Here is a 25,780-nt window from a genome sequence, read left to right on the forward strand (position 1 = left end):
CCCCCGCCCCCCCCCCCAACCACCTCCAATGTAAATTACCCAGTATGGTTGTCAATATCCCAATGTACCCAACCCCCCCCACCCAACCTCCTCCAATGTACAGTTTCTACGTCAAATGTATATACTCCCTTTTCTTGACTCCTTCTGTATCACAAACAGTACTGTATTTGCAAATCTGGTATGTCATAAATGTATAGATGTAGCAGTACTGACTATCTGTATGTCATGTATGTCATATATGTCTATATGAACTGAAAATGGGGGACCCTGATGGAAACAAGACAAACGTCTTTCTCAGGTCTGCATCCCCTTAACAATTGTATGTATTGAGCCGTACTGTATTGTACCCATTCTGCAATCTGTTAAATAACGTTTTCATTCATTCATTCATTCATGTATTGAGCTGTACTGTACCCATTCTGCAATCTGTTAATAAAGTGTTCAATCAATTCAATCAATCACATTTGCACTTTTGCACAGATGCCAAACTTATTTTCGTTGTGCTATACTCGTGCTGTATGGTAATGGGAGTGACAACAATACATTAGAATCTAATACATCATGGGTTGACTGCTGTGGTCTGACTCTGCTGCCTGGCAGCCAATGGATTTAGCCGAGGATGGAATGTGACCAAACTCGAATCTCTGTCCCAACGAGCTGAATATTATAGTAGGGACATGCTGTGTATGTATATTATGTATAGTATGAATGCTAAATTAATGTAACACCAGCTGCGGTATTATATATTATATTAATCCGGCCCGGGTTCTTCCTGCTGGCTATCTATCTATCTATCTATCTATCTATCTATCTAACGTTATCGATCCCTCCTTCCATTCAACAGCAGCAGCAGCAGTATCCATTATTATTTCACTCCGAGATGAAAAGAAACGGAGTATACAGGTTTTTGTCAGTTTTCTCCTTCTTCGTCGTCTGTGGGTTCCTGTTGATGTTTTGGTACTTCGTGTTTTATTCAATGGTGGTCGCTCCTTAGCGCAGAGAGAGAGAGGGAGAGAGAGAGGGAGAGAAGCTAACAACTTTAGCATCGGAGAGCTGTCATCCGGACTACAATACCCACGGTGCACCGCGTTATTGACAACACCGCTGCTGCTGCCCGTCACGTGATCCGAACACGGAAGTAGGTGTCCTGGTAAGTGTGGCAGTTGTTTGTGTGACACAGTCAATTATTAGACTGTAAATGACAAATCGTTCGTTGTTTTATTAACTGTCCTCTCGTGTCGTTTAATGAATTAAACAACGTAGGGTCGTCCCCGTGTCACGTTTGAGTGGTTTACTGGTTTCTAAAGGGGGCTTGTCGTGGTGTGAAATGTTGATGTCCCTGCCCAGCAGGCTGTTTGTGTGTGTCTGAGTTGGTTGTTGTTGTTGTTGTTCTCCACAACAAGGATCATCATGTGGGCACTGAAGAATGCTTGTTGCAGCATAGCTTGAAATGACCCAGTACTCTTTGTCAGTTACATTAATACATTCACGTAGACATGTTTTCGACCACTTCTAGGCTACTGGTCTACTACTAGTCACAGCTTGTCCTGGATGGAAAAAAAAACATTCAAAAAAACATTATTGGAAGCTGTGAAGTGAAATTGGCTGGTGACATTCTGAACCACAGCTTTGCCCGTTGGCTAAAATGTTAGTTTTAACTGCCCTGGTTGCCTGTTAAACATCTATTGAAAGAGGAACAAATCCTGACAAGACTGAACTGGGAAACTAGAGAGACCCTTGAAATATATTAGTGTTGAATTTGACAGCATCTATTTACCTTTACAGTAGGCTACAACCTTGTGAATATAGGCTACTTCATAAAGACATTGTTTTTATTTCTAGTGATATCATAGACAACAAATTAGGGATGCATTGATACAGATAGTGGTATCTGATATCGGTCCGATTCCAGGTTAATAGATTGGATCATTGGATCGGTACTCTGTATCGGCTGCTAGTGGGAAGCCAATATCATAATTGAAATTGAAACTCCATTAATCACTTTGGCTAAAAGTGCTAGATACAAATGCAGTTCATTTTAGTTAATTTATCATTCAGTCCATTTACCATTTAGTCCATTTACCATTGAGTCCATTTACCATTTAGTCTGTTTACCATTTAGTCCGTTTACTGGTCTTGTTTCTCAGTCCCCAGCCCGACGCATCTTTTCTAATACGGCGCTGCCTTTTCTCCCTCAGCTTGTACAGCGTTAGCGTGAGCACACAGAGAGCGACAGCATCGCCCCACAGAGCGACCGTATCGCCCACAGCGACCCTATCGCCCCCACAGAGCGACAGCATCGCCCCCACAGAAAGAAGCATTTTGTATAAAAGTATTCTGTACTTCTGTATGACAACCAATAAAGAAACAACTACAAGCTACAGAGAAACGGCATCGCCCCCACAGAGAGACAGCATCGCCCCCGCAGAGCGACAGCATCGCCCCACACACACAGAGCGACAGCATCGCCCCCGCAGAGCGACAGCATCGCCCCACACACACAGAGCGACAGCATCACCCCCACAGAGAGACAGCATCGCCCCCACAGAGAGACAGCATCGCCCCCACAGAGAGACAGCATCGCCCCACACACACAGAGCGACAGCATCACCCCCACAGAGCGACAGCATCGCCCCACACCCACACAGAGCGACAGCATCACCCCCGCAGAGCGACAGCCCCGTCAGTGAGGTCCCCATGGCGTCTGGCTCCGGGGAAGCTGCTGCTTCAGAGCCCAAGCTGCAGTTCGCTCCCTTCAGCTCCGCGCTGGAGGCCGGCTTCTGGCACCAGCTCACTCAGAAGAAGCTGAACGAGTACCGACTGGACGAGACCCCCAAGCCCATCAGAGGGTACTACTACAACGGTGAGCGACGCGTCCGGATTACAGCTGGTTACTTGGTTTGTCCCAGTAGTAGTAGTAGTAGTAATAATAATAATGATAATATATTCAATTTGTACGGGCGCTTTATATTTGTGGAACAAATCTCAAGCCGCTACAGTGTAGAAGAACATAGAAACTAGTAAGAGAGTAAAATAAGTAGGGCTTAAACTAGTAAAAGAACATGAAATGTGAAGGCTAAAACTAGTAAAAGAGCAAAAGAACATGAAATGTGAAGGCTAAAACTAGTAAAAGAGTAAAAGAACATGAAATGTGAAGGCTAAAACTAGTAAAAGAGTAAAAGAACATGTAATGTGAAGGCTAAAACTAGTAAAAGAGTAAAAGAAAATGAAATGTGAAGGCTAAAACTAGTAAAAGAGCAAAAGAACATGTAATGTGAAGGCTAAAACTAGTAAAAGAGTAAAAGAAAATGAAATGTGAAGGCTAAAACTAGTAAAGGAGCAAAAGAACATGAAATGTGAAGGCTAAAACTAGTAAAAGAGTAAAAGAAAATGAAATATGAAGGCTAAAACTAGTAAAGGAGCAAAAGAACATGAAATGTGAAGGCTAAAACTAGTAAAAGAGTAAAAGAACATAAAATAAGAAGAGCTAAAACTACAGTAAAAGAAGATGAAATGTGTGGGGCTAAAACTAGATAAAAATCAACAAAAGGCTCTATTAAAAAGATGTGTTTTTGAGCCCCCCCCCTTTTTTTTTATCCACTTTTTCTCCCATTTTCTATTTTTCTCCCATCCCATTTTTTCGTATCATCCAATTCAACCCTCCCCTGTCTTCGAACACTGTTTCATGCCTCCCACAAGCCGGCTGCAATGTGGACTAAGTCATACATAGCACAAGTCCCCTCCGATACTCGAGGTAACAGCAGTCGCATCTTTCCACCTGCGCAGCTCGATCTCTCAGCGTCGGGGGGTCTGGGCTTTGGAGGGGCCCCGCCCCCGTCGCTTCCTGATTCTACTGCGCAGGCGCACCAACCGACCTGTAGGAGTCGCTGTCCACAACGCCCGATCTCCACCCATCAGTTTCCCTCCCCCTAAATCGGCCAATGTGTATTAGTGCGGACGACCAGCTAAACTGAAAGCAATGTGGAGCGCTGGGCTCGAACAGGGAGATGATCTGTTTGAGCCCAGCCTCCAGTATTCGTGGTGAGCGCCTTGCCCACTGCACCACGTAGCCGACCTTTTTGAGGCCCTTTTTAAAATCATCCACGGTCTGTGGTGTCAGGTGATCAGGCAGAGCGTTCCACAGACTGCATTCCCCGCTCTACTCTTCAGCTCAGTGCCCCCTTCTCTCCCCCAGTGTCTCTCTCAGATGGTCAGGCAGAGCGTTCCACACACTGCATTCCCCGCTCTACTCTTCAGCTCAGTGCCCCCTTCTCTCCCCCAGTGTCTCTCTCAGATGGTCAGGCAGAGCGTTCCACACACTGCATTCCCCGCTCTACTCTTCAGCTCAGTGCCCCCTTCTCTCCCCCAGTGTCTCTCTCAGATGGTCAGGCAGAGCGTTCCACACACTGCATTCCCCGCTCTACTCTTCAGCTCAGTGCCCCCTTCTCTCCCCCAGTGTCTCTCTCAGATGGTCAGGCAGAGCGTTCCACACACTGCATTCCCCGCTCTACTCTTCAGCTCAGTGCCCCCTTCTCTCCCCCAGTGTCTCTCTCAGATGGTCAGGCAGAGCGTTCCACACACTGCATTCCCCGCTCTACTCTTCAGCTCAGTGCCCCCTTCTCTCCCCCAGTGTCTCTCTCAGATGGTCAGGCAGAGCGTTCCACACACTGCATTCCCCGCTCTACTCTTCACCATTTCACTACCACACTACAGACCGTTAACCTTTCACTACCACACTACAGACCGTTAACCTTTCACTACCACACTACAGACCGTTAACCTTTCACTACCACCACACTACAGAAGGCAGTGTTTTCCCTGAAAAAAAATTCAGCAGCGGTGCTGTGCCTCTAGGGGGGTCCGGGGGCATGCATCAATCTGGTGCACACTACAGACAGTGTGGTTGTGAAAGGGTTCTGTCGTGTGGTAGTGAAAGGGTTAACCGTCTGTAGTGTGGTAGTGAAAGGGTTAAGCTCAGTGCCCCCTCCCAGCTGGAGAGACACTGCACTCCTCTTAGCCAAAGCTCATTTAACCCACATGTGCTTTATTGTGTCTCACTATTAAACCTACTAGTATATATTGATCATGATTGATCCGTCTCTATGAACATAATTGACGATTCCGGTTCCACCACAGCAGCCATATTTAATAGACAACATTCCGAATACTAATACTAAGATATGAATGTAGAAGTCGACTGTTTCCTTCCAACACATCTCTCACTCGCAGCAAATTACAGTGTTGAGAAGAGTACGTCACAATATGCTTTTAATACGAAAACAAATCAAAATAAGTCTATCATCCGTGGCCTAATTTAAGTGGGCTGTTTGATGGCGGGTGCTGATTTCCGGTGCTGTGGACAACTTGGCATCATTTTGATTATGGGATGGTTTAGGAAAGGATTTTAGAGCTATTTTGACAACATTATTGCATGTGTGTGTCGGCACACACACATACACACACACACACACACACACGTGCAGAAAAGTCATGTTCTCTGAATATTCTCAGTTCTCTTATACAGACATTTCCTTCTCCTTTTGAGTGATGTGATGTGAAAGGGTGTTTTTGAGCCGTGTGTGATTTCAACATCCCCTCGACTCTGAACAGGCGATCCGGTCGGCCTGCCCACGCGCCTGACGTTGGAGTTCAGTGCGTTCGATGCGTGAGTATCCTCGTCGTCATGGCATCGTAGACGGTGTACTAATCGTAGACTGTGCGATTCATATATTTGTTGTCATTTATCTATACAATTTTTTCCAACCCGATTGTAAACAAATGTGCGGTGAAAGGTTTGTTTATGTTTGCAAACACTGGAGCAGAACAGAACTATATATATTGTGATTTATGTTAAGCTAAGAAGGTTCCCAAGAATGTATGTAAATATAACCAGAATGTATTTGAATAATACCCAGAATGTATGTGAATTTACCCAAAACATATGTGAATATACCCAGAATGTATGTGAATACCCCACATAGTAGCCTCTAGTCCAATTCCAGATTGGATTTTTAATATAATTAAATGCATTTGCAAAAAAATAAGTAACCTTTTAACACTTTGATTACCACTGGTGAACATGGTAAAACCCCGTTAAATGCCACCACCGACTTCAATGATAGCGTTGTGAACGCATATTCTCTCTCTTAAATTATGCCTATGTGTCTAATCTGCCTGTCGTTTATCAATGACTTGTTTGCAGTCAACATTGTCGAAACGGATTGTTTTTTTATCGGTTCATTTTCGTTTTATAGCATTTTGAAAAGCCCTCGTTTTCAAGGAAAATATAAAGATTCCGTGATAAAAGGCATTTACTGGAATATTCTAGAATACACAAAAACGTTGTAATTTTTCGGCCTATTTATGAATCGTTTTCAAATAAACGCTAGATTATCGATTACGCTATAGAGGCGGGCTGAAAAATATATTCTCTCATTTCCTCATCAGCGATCACAGCCACACACACACACACGCATAGGGAAAAAGCTTATATCTCCGTGAAAACAGGTCTGATTATCCTAAGACTGGTAAAATAGATTCCTTACCTGAGATCAGATGTTATCCAAAAAGATTATTCCAATTCCTGATCGCCATTCCAAATATCGATCACGCTTATTGATTACAGTGTTGAGTCCTGTAAATACATAATCCACGCGTTTTCCGGGCCGGTGAGCACAATCGATCCTTCAGATGCCTTGAGGGAAAAATAAAATGAGGAAACTGACCACCCCCCCTTCAGCAGTGTAATGTAATGGGGTGCAGTTACACAGGGAGAGACGATAGGGGGCGGTATCTTCCCAATTGAGCTCAGAGAGTCTCTGCAGCACTAACCCGAGGCTCGATTGATGAAATATTCAAATCCCCAATAAAAAAAATATACGGCAAACAAACGATATATGTCGTTGGCGGGCACTCAACTGGCGGCATGAACTAACGACTTATAGCGTTGGTGGCATCCAAAGTGTTAATAAGCCATTTCTCTCAGATTCCTTATTTGTTTCTTATTTAAAACAATTTTTTTAACAACATAAAAAAAAATGTACATGCATCAAGCGAGACCTGTTAAAAACACACGAGGCTGAGCGCTGGTGTCTTGGTCTTCCCCTCAGCGACGGCCCCACCCCGGTGCGCTGCTGTCCCGCAGTGGGGACCCTGTACAACACCAACACGCTGGACGCCTTCAAGACCGCTGACAAGAAGGCCCTGTTGGAGAAGGAAGCCACGGAGGTAAACACACTCAACGCAGACGGGGATCTCCCCCAGGATCTCCCCCAGGGCTGCATGCCTTCAGACAGGGATCTCCCCCAGGGCAGCATGCCTTCAGACAGGGATCTCCCCCAGGGCAGCATGCCTTCAGACGGGGATCTCCCCCAGGGCCCCATGCCTTCAGACAGGGATCTCCCCCAGGGCCCCATGCCTTCAGACAGGGATCTCCCCCAGGGCCGCATGCCTTCAGACAGGGATCTCCCCCAGGGCCCCATGCCTTCAGACAGGGATCTAACCCAGGGCTGCATGCCTTCAGACAGGGATCTCCCCCAGGATCGCATGCCTTCCTATAAATGGCAAAAACAACAGAGAATCCTGGGGAGACGAGTACCGCGGCCGATTTTTGATCTTTATAGAATCTGTGTTCCAGTCTGCAGAGACATTAAAGACCATAAACGGTATCAACAAACGATATGAGGTCACCTCGCACACGAGCCTTCTTCAGTCATGCCCGGCGCTGGACAAAGAGAGTCAAATGCGAGGGACGTTCTTAAAGAAAAGAAAAAACAAAACCAACCCTGCAGGTTGAGAAGTGTGATTCCGACCCCATGCAGCAGCCAGATCCATTCTGTCTGTCTGTTTTCAATTATTTCCCAGTTAGTGTCTGTTTACCAGACAGGACTGACACGGACTCAGTGTCTGTTTACCAGACAGGACTGACAAGGACCAGTGTCTGTTTACCAGACAGGACTGACAAGGACCAGTGTCTGTTTACCAGACAGGACTGACAAGGACTCAGTGTCTGTTTACCAGACAGGACTGACGAGGACTCGGTGTCTGTTTACCAGACAGGACTGACAAGGACCAGTGTCTGTTTACCAGACAGGACTGACAAGGACCAGTGTCTGTTTACCAGACAGGACTGACGAGGACTCAGTGTCTGTTTACCAGACAGGACTGACACGGACTAGTGTCTGTTTACCAGACAGGACTGACACGGACCAGTGTCTGTTTACCAGACAGGACTGACAAGGACCAGTGTCTGTTTACCAGACAGGACTGACGAGGACTAGTGTCTGTTTACCAGACAGGACTGACAAGGACCAGTGTCTGTTTACCAGACAGGACTGACGAGGACTAGTGTCTGTTTACCAGACAGGACTGACATGGACTAGTGTCTGTTTACCAGACAGGACTGACAAGGACCAGTGTCTGTTTACCAGACAGGACTGACATGGACTAGTGTCTGTTTACCAGACAGGACTGACAAGGACTCGGTGTCTGTTTACCAGACAGGACTGACGAGGACTCAGTGTCTGTTTACCAGACAGGACTGACACGGACCAGTGTCTGTTTACCAGACAGGACTGACGAGGACTAGTGTCTGTTTACCAGACAGGACTGACACGGACTAGTGTCTGTTTACCAGACAGGACTGACAAGGACCAGTGTCTGTTTACCAGACAGGACTGACAAGGACCAGTGTCTGTTTACCAGACAGGACTGACGAGGACCAGTGTCTGTTTACCAGACAGGACTGACAAGGACCAGTGTCTGTTTACCAGACAGGACTGACATGGACTAGTGTCTGTTTACCAGACAGGACTGACAAGGACCAGTGTCTGTTTACCAGACAGGACTGACACGGACCAGTGTCTGTTTACCAGACAGGACTGAAAAGGACCAGTGTCTGTTTACCAGCCAGTACTGACACGGACCAGTGTCTGTTTACCAGCCAGTACTGATAAGGACTCAGTGTTTCCCATTAATTACCTAGACTGTGGCGTAAATATAAAGTTTGCCAATAGGGATGTATCGGTAGTAGTGGTAGTAGTCGTAATGGTAATCCACTATATTTTTTTATTTTCTAAAAAATAAACCAGTTCAACACAGGTAACCACTTTTGCTTAATTTCTTTGATGGCTCAAATGTCTGCTCTAGTCCAGTGGTTTCCAATCCTCTCTTCGAAGCACCCCAGGCGTTCCATGTATTTGTTAAATTGCACCACCAGCACACCTGATTCAACTAATAAATGGCTTGTTAAGTTGAATCAGGTGTGCTGGTGGTGGAATTTAACAAATACATGGAACGGCTGGGGTGCTTCGAGGAGAGGATTGGGAAGCACTGCAGTCTAGTTGATTTTGTGTTTTGAGCACAAAGTTCATCATAGATCTAGCCTCTTTATTTTGCTCTCAAAGTGCACCAGATTGATGCATTTAACTTTAAAGGAAAACTCCAACATTTTGGGAAATTAGCTTATTTAACATCTTCCCTGGAGTTAGACAAGAAAAAGTAAATACACACCTTTTTTGTCTCTCTGCATGCAGTAGGCTTAGGGAGCGCCCGCACCGTTAGCGTAGCTTAGCTTCATCACTGGAAGTGGGGCAGTCCTTTACCCTGAAGTTCCCTACAGTCCCCTACAGTCACGAAATACACTCCAAATACAACTCCAAAACGTTCCTGTAAACATGTTGTGACCGGTGTATTTACCACGTGGAGAAATAAAAGATTATTGAATTCGACATTTACGTTTTCTAAGCAAATATACTCGGAACAATTTTTTGCCGAATCACTCCTCTCGGGGCGCAGTGATTTCACGCAACGCAGTGCTACTTTCTAACGTGACGCCAGTGTTTGTTTACATTATCATTTCATTCAAAGGATCCGAACCGAATGAAGTTTATGGATACCATGCCTTCAAATCCTCTTACCTTGACGGTTAAAAGCCTCCACAATTTAGAAAACAGTATTCCCATGGCTGGTGTTGATATGCTGCTAGCTAACGAAAACCAACAAACACAGAACCGGACACTAAAGCAGACAACGAAGCATCTACTATACTTCTGGTCGGGGGGTTTCAAAATAAAAGAGCGACGTCTAAAGCACCGGAAAAATACGTTTATTTTGAACATTATATAACGTTAACACAAACCTAAACTAACTTTAGGTTAGTTGTAACGTTAGTTTAGGTTCGTTTTAACGTTAGATAATGTACAAAATAAACGTATTTCCGGTGCTTTAGATTGCTAATTTCCCAAAAGGTTCACCCACCACAGTCTCACAAAATCCTGTGGGGAAACACTGAGGACTAGTTTACCAGCCAGGACTGACGAAACGTCGCGTCTCTTCCAGACTTCTGTCAGTTTTTGGCGGCCATCGGGGTAGAAACGGGCTGAACTACAGCATTCGGAGCAGTCGCAGATTGCATTCCGTTTCGTTAGTTTAAAAAATGTTTTCTCTGTTGCCTAGGTACACAGCAACACGACCGACTAACGCTTACCGTGATGGATTAACACGGCTCTCCGCGCACGACGAACGGACCAATAACTGTCGGGGACTGTTGACGATAATAAAAATGAAGTGATTACACTTCATCCCTTTTTTTTAAGCGGTTCTCTGTCCTTCTCTCACAGATATGGGACGCTATCCAGTCCGGCGCTGCGCTCGACGAGCCCTCCACCCTCTGCAGGTTCATCCTGCTGACCTTTGCGGTGAGTCTCTCTCTATTTGCAGCACAAATTGATTGATTGATTGATTGAAAATTGTATTAACAGATTGCAGAATGGGTACAATACAGTACGGCTCAATACACACACTTGTTAACACTTTGAGTGCCACTCACGAGATTTCTCGGAATTATTATTATTATTATTTTTTTGCGATCTGAAAAATTATTGCATCACCCGAGCCTACCCGAGTATAGCCGAGGGGCGCCGGCGATCACTGTGGAAAAAAGCGCCCCCTGTCGTCTCCCAGATGACATAAGTGATTTTGGAATGGACTCAATGAAAATGAATGGGGAAAAAAATCCGGTACTCCACATTTTCCAGTTCACTGATCCAGCCGGGGTTAACTAGAGTTCATTCTGGAGCCTCAGATCCCCGCGGATCATGGAGTTCTACTGTATCGCGTTGGATCCATACACGTATCGATTTTTTCGAATGGTGATCAGGAATTGGAATATACCAGTTGGATACCATCTGATGTCAGGTAAGGACTCTATGTTATCAGTGGTAGGATAATCAGAGTAAGTTTGATGAAGTTATAAGCTGTTTTGTGAAATGTCTTCTTTCGGTTTTAATGTAAAAGTCCGTGAGGAAATCAACGGAGCGATTATCAGTGCGCGGCCCGAATGTGCTTGCGTGCACGTATAATATTGATCATCTAGCGTTTATTTGAAAACGATTCATAAAAAGGCCGACGAATATCAACGTTGTGGAATATTCCACTAAAAGACGATTTTCATAGAATGCTCCAGAATGAGCTGTTTTTTATATCAAAACGGGGGCTTTTCTAACTGCTCTGAAACGGCAACGACGCGATAAAAAAACAATCTGTCTTCACAGCACTGACTGGAAAATAGTCTTTGATAATGCGATGGGCAGATTAGACACATAGCCATAATTTAAAACATAGATTAGGCGATATTAACGTTAACATTGGCGCCGATGGTGGCATTCAAGCGGTAAAACGGAAAACCAGGCGTGGCGCTGAAAGTGTTAAGGGGATGCAGACCCAGAGAAAGACGTTTTGTCTTGTTTACATCAGGGTCCCCCCTATCGCCTCGGCGTCTGAGTCACGGTCACGGTCGTCTCGCGTGACGCAGGATTCGGGGAGACCTGTCCAAAGGGGCAGAAAAGGTGTGGATTTCAAATGAGTTGGTCGATTTAGAATCTAAAATCTGAGTTAGATTAGAATCCAAATCGACCAACTCATTTGAAATCCACACCCTTTCTGCCCCGTATCCAAAATTGTAGATCATTACCCCATTTCATGATTTGACTGAATTATCTCTCTTGCTCTCTGTCTGTCTGTCTGTCTGTCTGTCTGTCTGTCTGTCTGTCTGTCTGTCTGCATGTCTGCATGTCTGTCTGTCTGTCTGTCTGTCTGTCTGTCTGTCTGTCTGTCTGTCTGTCTGTCTGTCTGTCTGTCTGTCTGTCCGTTCTCTTCCTCTCCCTCCCTCTCTCTCTCTCCTATCTCTCTCTCTCTCTCTCTCTCTCTCTCTCTCTCTCTCTCTCAGGATTTGAAGAAGTACCATTTCTACTACTGGTTCTGTTTCCCAGCGCTCTGCTTCTCGGAGGCCATCCAGATGGTGCAGCAGCCGTCTGCGCTGGAGCAGGTGTTCTCCGCCAGACAGGTGAGAGCGGCCTCCGTCACTCCTACTGAAACTTAACATTGATATCTTTGTTTTTGTCAATGCAGAATAAGAAATAAACCATGTACTCCTCCTGAGTAGGGGTGTTTTGGGGGCTTTTTTCTTTTGCAACAGTTATTGTACAATACAAGATGTAATCAAATGAATGTTGAATCCGGCACATTTATTTTCTTTTTTTATTCTATTTAATTTTGGGCTTTCTGTATTTTTCACCCATCCCCAAATGAGTCATTCCCTTCCTAGTCGTTGCGCGCATTGCCCCACTGTCGGCCTGGGGAGGGTGTAGAACTACCACGTGCCTCCTCCGATACATGTGGAGTCGCCAGCCGCTTCTTTTCACCTGACAGCGAGGACTCTCACTGGGGGAACGTAACGCGTGCGGAGGTTCACGCTATCTCCCCCAGATCCCTCCCTCGCTGAGCAGGCGCCCCGACCGACCAGTAGGAGTCGCTGTTTACAACGACCAGGACACACACCCCCCACCGGCTTCCCACCCGCTAACACTGCCACTTGTGTTAGTAGGGATGACTGACCAAGCCGGAGGTACCGCTGACAGCTGGATTCGATCCCAGAGTCTCTGCGGTGGTAGGCGAGTGCTTAGTCCACCGCGCTACCCAGCCGCCCCCGCAAATTTATTTTCTAACCCAATATTCATCCGGTTGAATTAGGGCTGGATCTTTTTTTTTTTTTATTATTTATTAGCATTTTTTTAAATCATTCATTCGAATTAATCGATAAAATCTATTAATCGCCCAGCCCTAGGTTGAATCTAATATCTGTGTGATGTTCTGAAAACAAAATGGGCTTCATAGAGCAGAACAAGAGGAAGTCGGCTCTAAATTAATTTGATTTTGACGATATCTCTTGTTGTCATCATTTGCAGTCGTGAGTCAATGCTGAGCAAACCTGGGCAGAAGGGAAGTGTTTAGGGACGACAGTCGCTCGGGTGGTAGAGTAGCCAGGTCGTCTGGTAATCGGGAGGTTCCCGGTTCGATTCCGGCTCCTCCCGGGCAGCGTGTCGAAGTGTCCTTGAGCAAGAGACACTTAACCCCTTAACTGCTCCCGACGAGCAGGTCGGCACCTCGCGTGGAAGTGAGTGAATGTGATACACGAGTTGTTAAGCACTTTGGATGAACGCACTTTTTACCTGTAAATGCAGTCCGTTTACTATTGACCATTTCATAGGACTATGATTATATAGCAGTCACTATAACATCTCAAAGCACTCGAAAATGTCATTTTAAATTTTTTTACCGATTTCTGAAAAGAGCGACTTTTTGACCATTTCAGAGAAATTCTAAATCCCTTTGTTACCCGCTGGCGGGAGCAAACAGCGTGAGCAGACTCGAGAGGGTTTAACTGTACCATGATATAACATCTATCATTGGTGATAACTGTACCATCATGATATAACATCTATCATTGGTGTTAACTGTACCATGATATAACATCTATCATTGGTGATAACTGTACCATCATGATATAACCTATACCATTGGTGATAACTGTACCATGATACAACCTCTATCATTGGTGATAACTGTACCATCATGATATAACCTATACCATTGGTGATAACTGTACCATGATATAACCTCTATCATTGGTGATAACTGTACCATCATGATATAACCTCTATCACTAATGCGTTCAGTGAGGTACGTCACAATGTAAACACACTAGTTTTCAGCCAGAGCACTTTAGGCTGAGCAGCACCAGAGCTTGTAGTAGTAGTAGTAGTAGTTTATTTTTTCAGTCATCATCTCACACAATACAATATACACAATCATTTATCAATATTTGATTTTGACAGTGACTGAAAAGGTACAGACTGAAGCATAGTGCTTATATGTGCCTGTCCTATATTCTTACCAAAAAAATACAAAAATGTAGATTCCAAAACAGTATTCTAAAAGAAAAAAAAGAAAACAAACCCTTGTAGTTTTCAAAAATAGCTTTACAAACCAAAATCGAATGACTCATTCTTAACTGTATATCAGCATTGTTCCACAAGTTAACCCCAATAATAGAAATACACCTCCTTTTAATCCCTTTCTTAGCTTTTTGAACAGTAAATTTACAAATATCTCAAATCATATTTTCTTTCATGTATTGAAAAAAAAAAAAACTTTGCACCCCATCTGGGAGTACCTTTGCTCTAGCTCTGTACATTATTTGCATAGTTTTATAGTAAACCAAATCATTAAATTTCATAATGTGAGACTTTATAAACAATGGATTTGTGTGTTCATAGTAACCAGCCTTGAAAAGGTTCCGAATGGCCCGCTTTTGCAGTACGACTATTGGAGTCTGAGGTCTTATTGAATGAAAACACATGTCCGAGCTTAGTGGAGGAGGAGGAGGATGTGTGGAGTTCATCGGGAGCGCCGGGCCCCCACCAGAACACTCCAGAGGAGACCCTGCTGGACTGTGAGCGCCGGGCCGCCCCCCAGAACACTCCAGAGGAGACCCTGCTGGACTGTGAGCGCCGGGCCGCCCCCCAGAACACTCCAGAGGAGACCCTGCTGGACTGTGAGCGCCGGGCCGCCCCCCAGAACACTCCAGAGGAGACCCTGCTGGACTGTGAGCGCCGGGCCCCCACCAGAACACTTTTCCACTTTTCCTTTTCTACTAAATTAATTGTATGCTGTTGACTGATTCACACCACGGCAGTGCCAGTCCTGCTGAAGGTGTTGAACTGAAACGCTGGCAGTAATAAATCGCGGGGCTGTTTTTTGCGGTGTGTGCCAGTGTCATTTCTTTCACAATGTCTGTTCTTTAACCCTTTCACCGCCGCACTACCAAAACGGTTAACCCCTTTCACTGTGGCGACACACACAGAAGGTTAACCCTTTCACTGACACACGACAGCCGGTTAACCCTTAAATGGAAAATCCGTCCTAAAATGTAATTCAAACGAATGTTATTTCTATGATAATAATGTATAGCTCAGTTTTGATTTGTAAATATGAACATGGTATTAACTCCGGTGTTCCTCTGTCCAGATCTCTGCGCTGCAGGAGGCCTACGACGGCCTGTGTGTGGCCCGGGGAGCCACGTCTGTCCCCTACTTCCTGTTGAAGTACACGGAGGACAGCGTCCAGGCGGCTGCGTTGGCAGACTGGGACACGTTCTTCACCGATACCAAGAAGGTAGTCTGATTAAAGAATAGTTCCTTTATTTATGATATATATATATATATATATATATATATTATATTAGGACAGTAGTATGAATTTAACTCTTTAGGTGAATATTTTATTTAATATTGATTGTGACTGTTTAACTTGCATGATAAAATATATTAGTGACATGTATTGATGGTGTCTGTTTTGATTTGATTGTTTGATTTGATTGAAGTTTATTTCAAATATGTAACCACAACAAACAAACATCAAGTACAGATATAGCCTTAAGCCGTTCAAATAATAGATGTATATAAGAAAATAAAAATAAAAAAATAAACAGTGTGGGAAGAACCACACTTATTTAATCCCACCCATTTTTACTCATCATCATTAACTTTACTAATTCATACTTTACTAACTGCTCGTTTTATTGTCAGAATTATATTGAAAAAAAAAACGTGCATGGTATTTTACCATGTTTAACTTGCATGGTAACATATATTAGGGAAAGGTATAGATTCTGGCTGTTTAACATGCATGGTAAAATACATTAGTGAAAGGTATAGATTCTGGCTGTTTAACTTGCATGATAAAATACATTAGTGAAAGGTATAGATTCTGGCTGTTTAACTTGCATGGTAAAATACATTAGTGAAAGGTATAGATTCTGGCTGTTTAACATGCATGGTAAAATACATTAGTGAAAGGTATAGATTCTGGCTGTTTAACATGCATGGTAAAATACATTAGTGAAAGGTATAGATTCTGGCTGTTTAACTTGCATGATAAAATATATTGGTGAAAGGTATAGATTCTGGCTGTTTAACTTGCATGATAAAATACATTAGTGAAAGGTATAGATTCTGGCTGTTTAACTTGCATGATAAAATATATTGGTGAAAGGTATAGATTCTGGCTGTTTAACTTGCATGATAAAATACATTAGTGAAAGGTATAGATTCTGGCTGTTTAACTTGCATGGTAAAATACATTAGTGAAAGGTATAGATTCTGGCTGTTTAACTTGCATGGTAAAATACATTAGTGACATTGCATTGCGATGTGTTATCTTCAGATTTATTGAACAATAGATATCTATTTATACATTAGTTTCACACACACACTGCGCTTAGATTAATAGGAGAATATATTTAGAGATATTAGTCATACACACACACACACACACGCACACGCGCACACACAGACACTGTTACAGACTCAGTAACTGTGTTTGGCTTCACCAGGTCACCCTGGGGGCGTCTATGACCCGTGCAGTAACTGTGTTTGGCTTCACCAGGTCACCGTGGGCGTCTATGACCCGTGCAGTAACTGTGTTTGGCTTCACCAGGTCACGTGGGTGTCTATGACCCGTGCAGTAACTGTGTTTGGCTTCACCAGGTCACCGTGGGCGTCTATGACCCGTGCAGTAACTGTGTTTGGTGTCACCAGGTCAGGTGTCTATGACCCGTGCAGTAACTGTGTTTGGCGTCACCAGGTCAGGTGTCTATGACCCGTGCAGTAACTGTGTTTGGCGTCACCAGGTCAGGTGTCTATGACCCGTGCAGTAACTGTGTTTGGCTTCACCAGGTCACCGTGGGCGTCTATGACCCGTGCACGCTGTCTCAACATCCTGGCTGGCCCCTCAGGAACCTGCTCGTGCTCCTGGCTCACCGATGGTAAACACTGTGTGTGTGTGTGCGTGTTTTGGTAAACGATGTATGTGTGTTTTGGTTAAACTCTATGTGCGTGTTTGGTTTGTTTTCTGGTAAGGTGTGTGTGCAGTATGGGTTTATGTGTGTGTAATTTTACTATTTACTCTTCCTCGTCTGTGTGAGAAATACAATTTGTATACTATACTTATATACTAAAAACGTCTATATATATTATACTTATTTACTAAAGTCAACATCTATATACTATATGTATATACTAAGAGGAGAGGGTGGAGGGGGAGAGGGTGGGGGAGGAGAGGGTGGAGGGGGAGAGGGTGGGGGAGGAGAGGGTGGAGGGGGAGAGGGTGGGGGAGGAGAGGGTGGAGGGGGAGAGGGTGGGGGAGGAGAGGGTGGAGGGGGAGAGGGTGTCAGAGGAGAGGGTGGAGGGAGACAGGGTGGGGGAGGAGAGGGTGGAGGGGGAGAGGGTGTCAGAGGAGAGGGTGGAGGGGGAGAGGGTGTCAGAGGAGAGGGTGGAGGGGGAGAGGGTGGGGGAGGAGAGGGTGGAGGGGGAGAGGGTGGGGGAGGAGAGGGTGGAGGGGGAGAGGGTGGGGGAGGAGAGGGTGGAGGGGGAGAGGGTGGGGGAGGAGAGGGTGGAGGGGGAGAGGGTGGAGGAGGAGAGGGTGGAGGGAGACAGGGTGGGGGAGGAGAGCGTGGAGGGGGAGAGGGTGTCAGAGGAGAGGGTGGAGGGGGAGAGGGTGTCAGAGGAGAGGGTGGAGGGGGAGAGGGTGGGGGAGGAGAGGGTGGAGGGGGAGAGGGTGTCAGAGGAGAGGGTGGAGGGGGAGAGGGTGTCAGAGGAGAGGGTGGAGGGGGAGAGGGTGTCAGAGGAGAGGGGGAGAGGGTGGGGGAGGAGAGGGTGGAGGGGGAGAGGGTGTCAGAGGAGAGGGTGGAGGAGGAGAGGGTGTCAGAGGAGAGGGTGGAGGGAGACAGGGTGGGGGAGGAGAGGGTGGAGGGGGAGAGGGTGTCAGAGGAGAGGGTGGAGGGGGAGAGGGTGGAGGGGGAGAGGGTGGAGGGAGACAGAGTGGGGGAGGAGAGGGTGGAGGAGGAGAGGGTGGAGGAGGAGAGGGTGGAGGGGGAGAGGGTGGAGGGGGAGAGGGTAGAGGGGGAGAGGGTGGTTTGGGGTTTAGCATAAGAAAAGGATACAATATATTATACTTATTATTTTACTTATAGTATATACTAAAGACAACTTCTATATAGTATACATATATACTAAAGACAACTTCTATATATTACACATACTCTATATACTAAATACAACATCTATATTTTATACTTCTCTACTAACGACAACATCTATATACTCTACTTCTATACTAAAGACAGCTTCAGTATACTATACCTCTCTACTAACGACAACATCTACATACTCTACTTCTATACTAAAGACAGCTTCAGTATACTATACCTCTCTACTAACGACAACATCTACATACTCTACTTCTATACTAAAGACAACTGCTGTACTATATTTCTTTACTGAAGACACGTTCTACAGTGTATACTATACTTGTATACGTACTTCTACATGTATGAACATAAGGCCAAGTTATTATATCAGAGCTTGTTATAATAATGACCTCGTCATCTAGTTTACTTCATTTGAAATGCATTCTCTGAGGCGTCCAACTCTCTTACAATGAGTTGTGTTGCATCTTGCAATCTTTACAAGTATACATATTCTATATTATTAGGGATGCTCGATATTGGCTTTTTTACCGATACCGATATTGTCCAACTTTTAATTTCCAATACCGATATCAACCGATATCAACCGATACCGATATATGCAGGGTTTCCCCCCCCAAAAAACGGAATAATTTCAGGTAATTAACATTACATATCTCTTGTTGTGGAATTAACACAACATTATGCATACTTTTGACAATAAATAAAATCTGAATTTGTTCTTACTTGCTTGCCTGGGTAAATAAAGGTTATAGGAATGTAAAAAAAAAATTGAAAACCGATACCGATATTTTCCGATATCACATTTTAATGCCGATATCGGCCGATAATATCGGACATCCCTATATATAATATATTACATTTACATTTAGTCATTTAGCTGAGCGCTTTTATCCAAAGCGACTCACAAGTTCTGTACGACAAGTCAGCAGGAAGGGTACGACTCTTACAGCCGAGTAACAACGATCATCAAACAGTGTTGAAACTTGGGTGTTGAGTGCAGAGTAGTAGAGACGTATTAGTAGGAAGAGTGCATGATGGTATGAGACAGTATATGAGACTTCTTCATTTCCAATATTGATTGAAGAAGTGTGTTTTTTAGTCGACGGCGAAAGATTGGTGGTGTTTCAGCTCCCAACTGTGAAGTTCGTCTCCTCCATTGTGGAGCGAGGACAGAGAATAGGAGGCTTCTCCTCGACGACCCTCCCGGAGCTCAGATACAAGGACCTTCTTTGCTAATCTCTCCTCCACACGAGAACCACTACTGTTTTGACACATCAACGCGAATAGTAGCCTTCGACCCTGCTTCAAGAAACTGTGTTCTAAGGCTGTGCCCCCGAAGCCTGTTTTTTGGGGATTTTCGAACTTCGTCAGGGTTTCTCGAACGGATGTTCGAACCTTCGTTTTTAATAATTACAAAAAAATTCAAAAAAAAATTTAAGATTTTTTTTATTATTATTATTATTATTATTATTATTATTATTATTATTATTATTATTATTATTATTATTATTATTATTATTATTATTATTATTATTATTTAAAAATATATATATATATCCTCAAACTAAATCCTCAATTTGAATAAAGTGATTAATCTGATTAAATTAGTATTCTTTTTATTTCTATTAAATCAACTTTCTTTAATGAATATAACTCATCAGTTTCTTTTAATACTATAATATTAGTGTAGCCTAATCTGTATCTGCAACTGTGAAGAAAAAAAACCCCATTGGTTTAAACAGAATGAATAGACGCAAGAATTTGAACGCCAACGTAACGAACGAAGGTTCGAACGTTTGGGCTCAGCCCTACTGTGTTCTAATTAATTAGATACATTTAAAAAATAATCTATTCTTAATCCTTCTCACATCCTCACTGTTGTTAAAAGCCAGAGGCTCGATGGAGAGTGAGCAGCGGCGGCCGCTTTGATACGAGATGTAAATCTGACTGAAATATTCACTAAGGAAACATACTTCCTCACAGCGGGAGGTGACTCAGTACTTTAGATTTATTATTATTTATTGCCGCACATTTCATCCGGGGGAACCCAGTCCAAGCACGTTGAAGTTTTCACACAAATATTAAAAACAGATGCTGTTTTTATAGCTGCACACACACACACACGCAGACTAACACACACACACACACACACACACACACACACACACACACACACAGACGCACATGCACGAATCAGAGTTTGCATTAAAACCTGTAATCAGCTAAACCTCACAGACGTAGACATTCTGTCCGGCAGTAAAACAAAACCCAGATCTGCAGAATATCGACCTCCTCGCTCCTGAATCACCGTCCTCATCCCGTCATCACCTGACCTCCTTTGTGGACGGAGCTCCCGGACGCAGCAGGGGACACGCGGACGATGTTTCCACCTTGGAATCCTCTTTTTTTTTTTTTTTTTTTTTTTACCTACTTTTTCTCCCATTTTTCTATATTTTTCTCCCGTCCCCAATTTCGTATCGTCCAATTCTTCCCTCCCCTGTCTCGAACGCTGTTAGGCCATGCCACCCACAGGCCGGCTGCAATGTGGATGAAGCCTTTCATCACATGTCCCCTCCGGTACTCGAGGAGGCATCCGTCGCATCTTTTCACCTGCACAGCGCGATCTCTCAGCGGCGGGGGTCTGCGCTTTGGAGGGGCGCCGCCCGCATCGCTTCCTGATTCTACTGCGCAGGCGCACCAACCGACCTGTAGGAGTCGCTGTCCACAACGTCCGATCCCCACCCACCGGCTTCCCACCTCCTAATACTGGCAATTGTATTAGTATGAACGACCAGCCAAGCTGGTAGCAACGCTGAGAGCTGGGCTCGAACCCAGCATCTCCTGCATTAGTGGCGAGCGCCTTGCCCACTGCGCCACTTAGCCGCCCTGGAATCCTCGTCTTAAAGCAAAACGCGAAACTCCAAAAACAGAGCCTGCAGGAGCTTGTTCTGTTCCAGTGAGCGGTTAACCCTTTCACTGTCACACTACAGAAGGTTAACCCTTTACTATCACACTACCGACGGTTAACCGGCTGTTGTGTGGCAGTGAAAGGGTTAACCTGCTGTGTGTTGTCGCCAGTGAAAGGGTTAACCGTTTGGTAGTGCGGCAGTGAAAGGGTTAACATGACACGCTTTCACGAGAAAACATAAATAAAGAACTAATCGACAATAGCCATAACCCATATATTTACGTATTATATATCGGCAACAGTCCAAAACAAACGCAGCGACCAGGAGTTAAAGGAACACGCCAACATTTTGGGAAATTAGCTTACCGTCTTCTCCAGAGAGAGAGAGAGACGAGAAGATAGATACCAGTCTCCTCTCTGTGCGTTCAGTAGAAAGCTATCTGGCTGCATGTTAGCCTAGCTTAGCACAATGAATGGAAGCGGACAGTGACGGGTAGCCTTCGGGAGAGGGGTTAGTTGGACAATGCCTAGGCTACCCGTCATTGTCCGTTTCCATTCATTGTGCTAACAAAAACACAAACACCATAATTAACCAATTAGGTCAGTACTACCGAGCACCTATTCACATTAAATCAATATCACATTAGATCAATCTGTACCAAAGGGGATAAACATTCATATTTCCCAACCCAAAGCTACATTTTACTAATATTCTGAACTTTACAATTAGTTGCACTCAGCAGCAACAGGAAGAAAGAAACTTCAGCACCTTGGACAGAGCCACAGACTCTGTAGCCTGGGAGCGGTGTGGCTCTGGCTGTCAGCAGGGAACAAAATAAGTACCAGCCAACCGCCAATGGCTGGTAAAAAATCTGCCTGGCTGGTAGTTTTTAAAATCTACCAGCCAAAAGGCTGGTAAGTCAAAAAGTTTAGTTTGTTCCCTGAGAGCAGAGCTACACAGCAGTGCGCCTATTTTGCGAGCCGAAATAAGTCTGTGGTTTTTTCTTCTTCTCACAACGGGTCAAATGCATCTAACATGCATTGCATCGTCGCCATTCCTTTATGCCCACATCGCCCGAAATGAACGTTATGTTAGCGTAAGCTAACAAGCTAATCCTGATCAGCGGCAGAGCCATAGAGAACAGCAGACAGTGTGGACTGGGGAAAGGGAAATGGGGGGGGGGGGGGGCACTCTCCCTTTCTCTGTGTGTTTGTGTGCGTTTGGAAAGACGATGAAGTCACTAGTCAGGACTCAGGAGAGGAGTATATTGTAGTAAACTCAGGATTACTGAGGATGCACAGATAATGTTGATATTCAAATATAAAAAGGTTTCGAGAGGAGTGGAAGTTTGAAGACAGACTAGACTACAATATGATGCGGGGGTGGTGAGTTGAAACAGTGTGTGTGTGTCCGACCCCACTTCTATGTTTCAATAAATTATTTGCATTTAAAACTATTAACGCTGACTCATTCCTTCAGTCCACTCAAAATTATGCTAATATTCCTTATGTTGTTTATGATATTAATTGAAAATAGCATATGAGAGTATTATATAGTAATAATAACACATGGCAATATACTAAAAAGCTATTTTAAATTTTTGGCTGGTAAAAAATCTGCCTGGCTGGTCATTTTTTAAATCTACCAGCCAAATGGCTGGTAAGTCAAAAAGTTAAGTTTGTTCCCTGGCTGTCAGGGCTGAATGGACGGCTAGCAGTGCAACTTCAGCACCTTGGACAGAGCCACAGACACTGCAGCCTGGGAGCGGTGTGGCTCTGGCTGTCAGGGCTGAATGGACGGCTAGCAGTGCAACTTCAGCACCTTGGACAGAGCCACAGACTCTTGTTGTGGTGCTGAACGGACAGCTAGCAGTGCTACAGTACCTTGATCCCCTTGAAGCACTGCTACCGTAGCTGTCCATTCAGCACCACATCAAGAGTCTGTGGCTCTCGTGTGATAGTAAAGTATTTTAAATTTTTTTTTAAATCTTTTTCCCCCCTCCTTTTTTCCGATTCTTCTCCCATCCCACTGTTAGTCGTTATGCCTCACCGGGAGAGTGTAACGTGTGGAAGGTCACACTGCCTCTCTCCAGCTCCTTCCCTTGCTGTGCAGGCGCCCAGACCGAACTGTAGGAGTCGCTGTTTACAACGACCAGGACCCACCCACGCCGGCTTCCCACCCGCTAACACTGCCAATAGACCTATCTCAAACCCTGCCCTCTTTTCTTGATCCTCCAATCACAACGGTCTCTTGCCTCGGACAAGCTTTGTTTGTCCGAGGTAAGCGACAGTTGTGATTGGAGGATCAAGAAAAGAGGGCAGGGTTTGAGATAGGTCCATTGTGTTAGTATGGACGGACGGCCAACCGGGAGGCACCACAGCCGGATTCGATCCCACTGTCTCTGTGGTGGTAGACAGACGCTTAGTCCGCTGCACTACCCGGCCGCCCGGTAGTAAAGGGTTAACCTTCTGTAATGTGGTAGTGAAAGGGTTAAACCCCCACAATAAGTACTATTTTGTAGATTTGGCGAATAAAGCGATGCGGCATCCGTTTCAAAGGGCCTGCCTTTGTCAGTGGTGTCACTGGCTCTAGAGCCACACAGCCCCCCAGTCTGCACTGTTGGTGGTGCTGAATGGACACTCTGGTGGATGTGTGCTCGGCCACTAGCAGTGTTGTAGTCCAGTCACCAGGGCTTGACGTTGACACCTGCCCACCTGCCCAGGGCTAGTGAAAATGCTGAGTGGCTAGTGACTTTGGAAAACCACTAGCCACAGTGGCTAGTGAGCCAAAAAGTTAACGTCAAGCCCTGCCAGTCACTAAATCTCAAGTCCCCAGTGTCCAAGTCCGAGTCACCAAGGAAGAGCCCGAGTCGAGCCCGAGTCGAGTCCCCATTACCCAAGTCCGAGTCACCAAGGAAGAGCCCGAGTCGAGTCCCCATTACCCGAGTCCAAGTCCGAGTCACCAAGGTTGAGTCCACTCCACTCTGCCAGTCAAAGAGCTGACGTACAAATAACAAAAGGTCTACATTAAACATAAATGACACCATTTCAAAGGGAGTTTATTTACTTTGAGCCAAACAAATGCACTAGTAGTAGCCATCAATATCTTATGCCAAATGATTAGGGCTTATTACAAAAAAATTAAATAACTATTTATCAATTAGTCTTGAGTCCTCGTCTGCACCTTCCGAGTCCGAATGCAGTCGATGCTCGAGTCCAAGTCTGAGTCATCAGTACTCAATATTAGGGATGCCCCGATCCGATCACGTGATTTTCCGAAGATCGGGATCGAAAAAAAATATATAAAAAATCTGGATTTTTTATTTTTATTTGTTTTTTTACTTTTTTTTCTTTATTCAACAAACATGACCATGTTCACGTCTTACACTCATACTGAGGCCTTAGTTTTGGTTTTAAATTGCATATCATCATTAATTTATTTATTGTCACACCGAGCAGAAGAATTTTGCCAAAACAAACCAATAGTATCCAGCTGCAGAACGGCAGACCAGCCACACCCTCAGACCCAAATTAAAAAAAATATATTTTAATTTTTTTTATCCCAATTTCTCACATTACATTCACCCTGAATGTTGACATTATCCAGGTGAAAAGTTAACTTCATTCAAGCGAGGCATTGCAATCCTTGACATAAATCATTTGATGTATAATTAAATCAAAGGAAATGCGTTTGGGTCTGAGAGTGTGGCTGGTCTGCCGTTCTGCAGCTGGATACTATTGGTTTGTTTTGACAATTCTTCTGCTCTGTGACAATAAATAAATAAATTATGATATGCAATTTAAAACCAAAACTAAGGCCACAGTATGAGTTTAAGACGTGAACATGGTCATGTTTGTTGAATAAAAAAAAAAGGTTAAAAATAAAAAAAAATAAAAAATGTATCGGATCGGGAAAGATCGGTATCGGTAGATCACATGATCGGGATCGGATCGGGAGCACAAAAACGTGATCGGGACATCCCTACTCAATATATATATATATATTATATATGATTATTACATGGCGTTTTCACATTCGCCGAAATGCTTGCTTGTGATTGGTCAATAGCCCCCCGACAGCGGTCATTATTTTTCAATAATGACCGCTGTTTTTTCAATAATGACCGCAGTGCGCAGCTGTTGGCAATCAAGCCCACATCAGTGCAGCAAATCAGACACACCTGCCGCGCTGCACTGACAGCGGAGTGTCAGCGGAGCCAGAACAGCCCGCGATAATAATAATCACTTTATTTGGGCTGACAGAGCCACAGAACAACTGCGATTTGTCAAATGAATTAGGTATATTGTTAGTAAGTTAGCCATGTAATAAGCGGGATATTGTATAGCGCTGCACTGACAGCGGAGTGTCAGCGGAGCCAGAACAGAGGCTGCTGCCCGCGATAATAATAATCACTTTATTTGGGCTGACAGAGCCACAGAACAACTGCGATTTGTCAAATGAATTAGGTATATTGTTAGTAAGT

General features: G+C 44.5%; 1 protein-coding gene across 1 annotated transcript in view; it reads left to right on the forward strand.

Annotated features, from left to right (window-relative positions):
• The first annotated feature begins 645 nt into the window (after window positions 1-645).
• The window catches only part of atg7 (ATG7 autophagy related 7 homolog), a 203,268-nt gene continuing 178,133 nt past the window's right edge, over window positions 646-25,780 (forward strand). Inside the window, exons 1-8 of the mRNA XM_084317014.1 lie at window positions 646-1,150; window positions 2,199-2,863; window positions 5,611-5,665; window positions 7,110-7,227; window positions 10,620-10,697; window positions 12,227-12,343; window positions 15,367-15,513; window positions 17,076-17,164. Coding sequence (XP_084173140.1) covers window positions 2,350-2,863; window positions 5,611-5,665; window positions 7,110-7,227; window positions 10,620-10,697; window positions 12,227-12,343; window positions 15,367-15,513; window positions 17,076-17,164 — 1,118 coding nt within the window. The 5' untranslated portion in view covers window positions 646-1,150; window positions 2,199-2,349. The remainder of the gene's footprint in view (window positions 1,151-2,198; window positions 2,864-5,610; window positions 5,666-7,109; window positions 7,228-10,619; window positions 10,698-12,226; window positions 12,344-15,366; window positions 15,514-17,075; window positions 17,165-25,780) is intronic.

This window comes from Notolepis coatsorum (assembly GCF_963971535.1).
Source record: "Notolepis coatsorum genome assembly, chromosome: 6".
NCBI lineage: Eukaryota > Metazoa > Chordata > Actinopteri > Aulopiformes > Paralepididae > Notolepis > Notolepis coatsorum.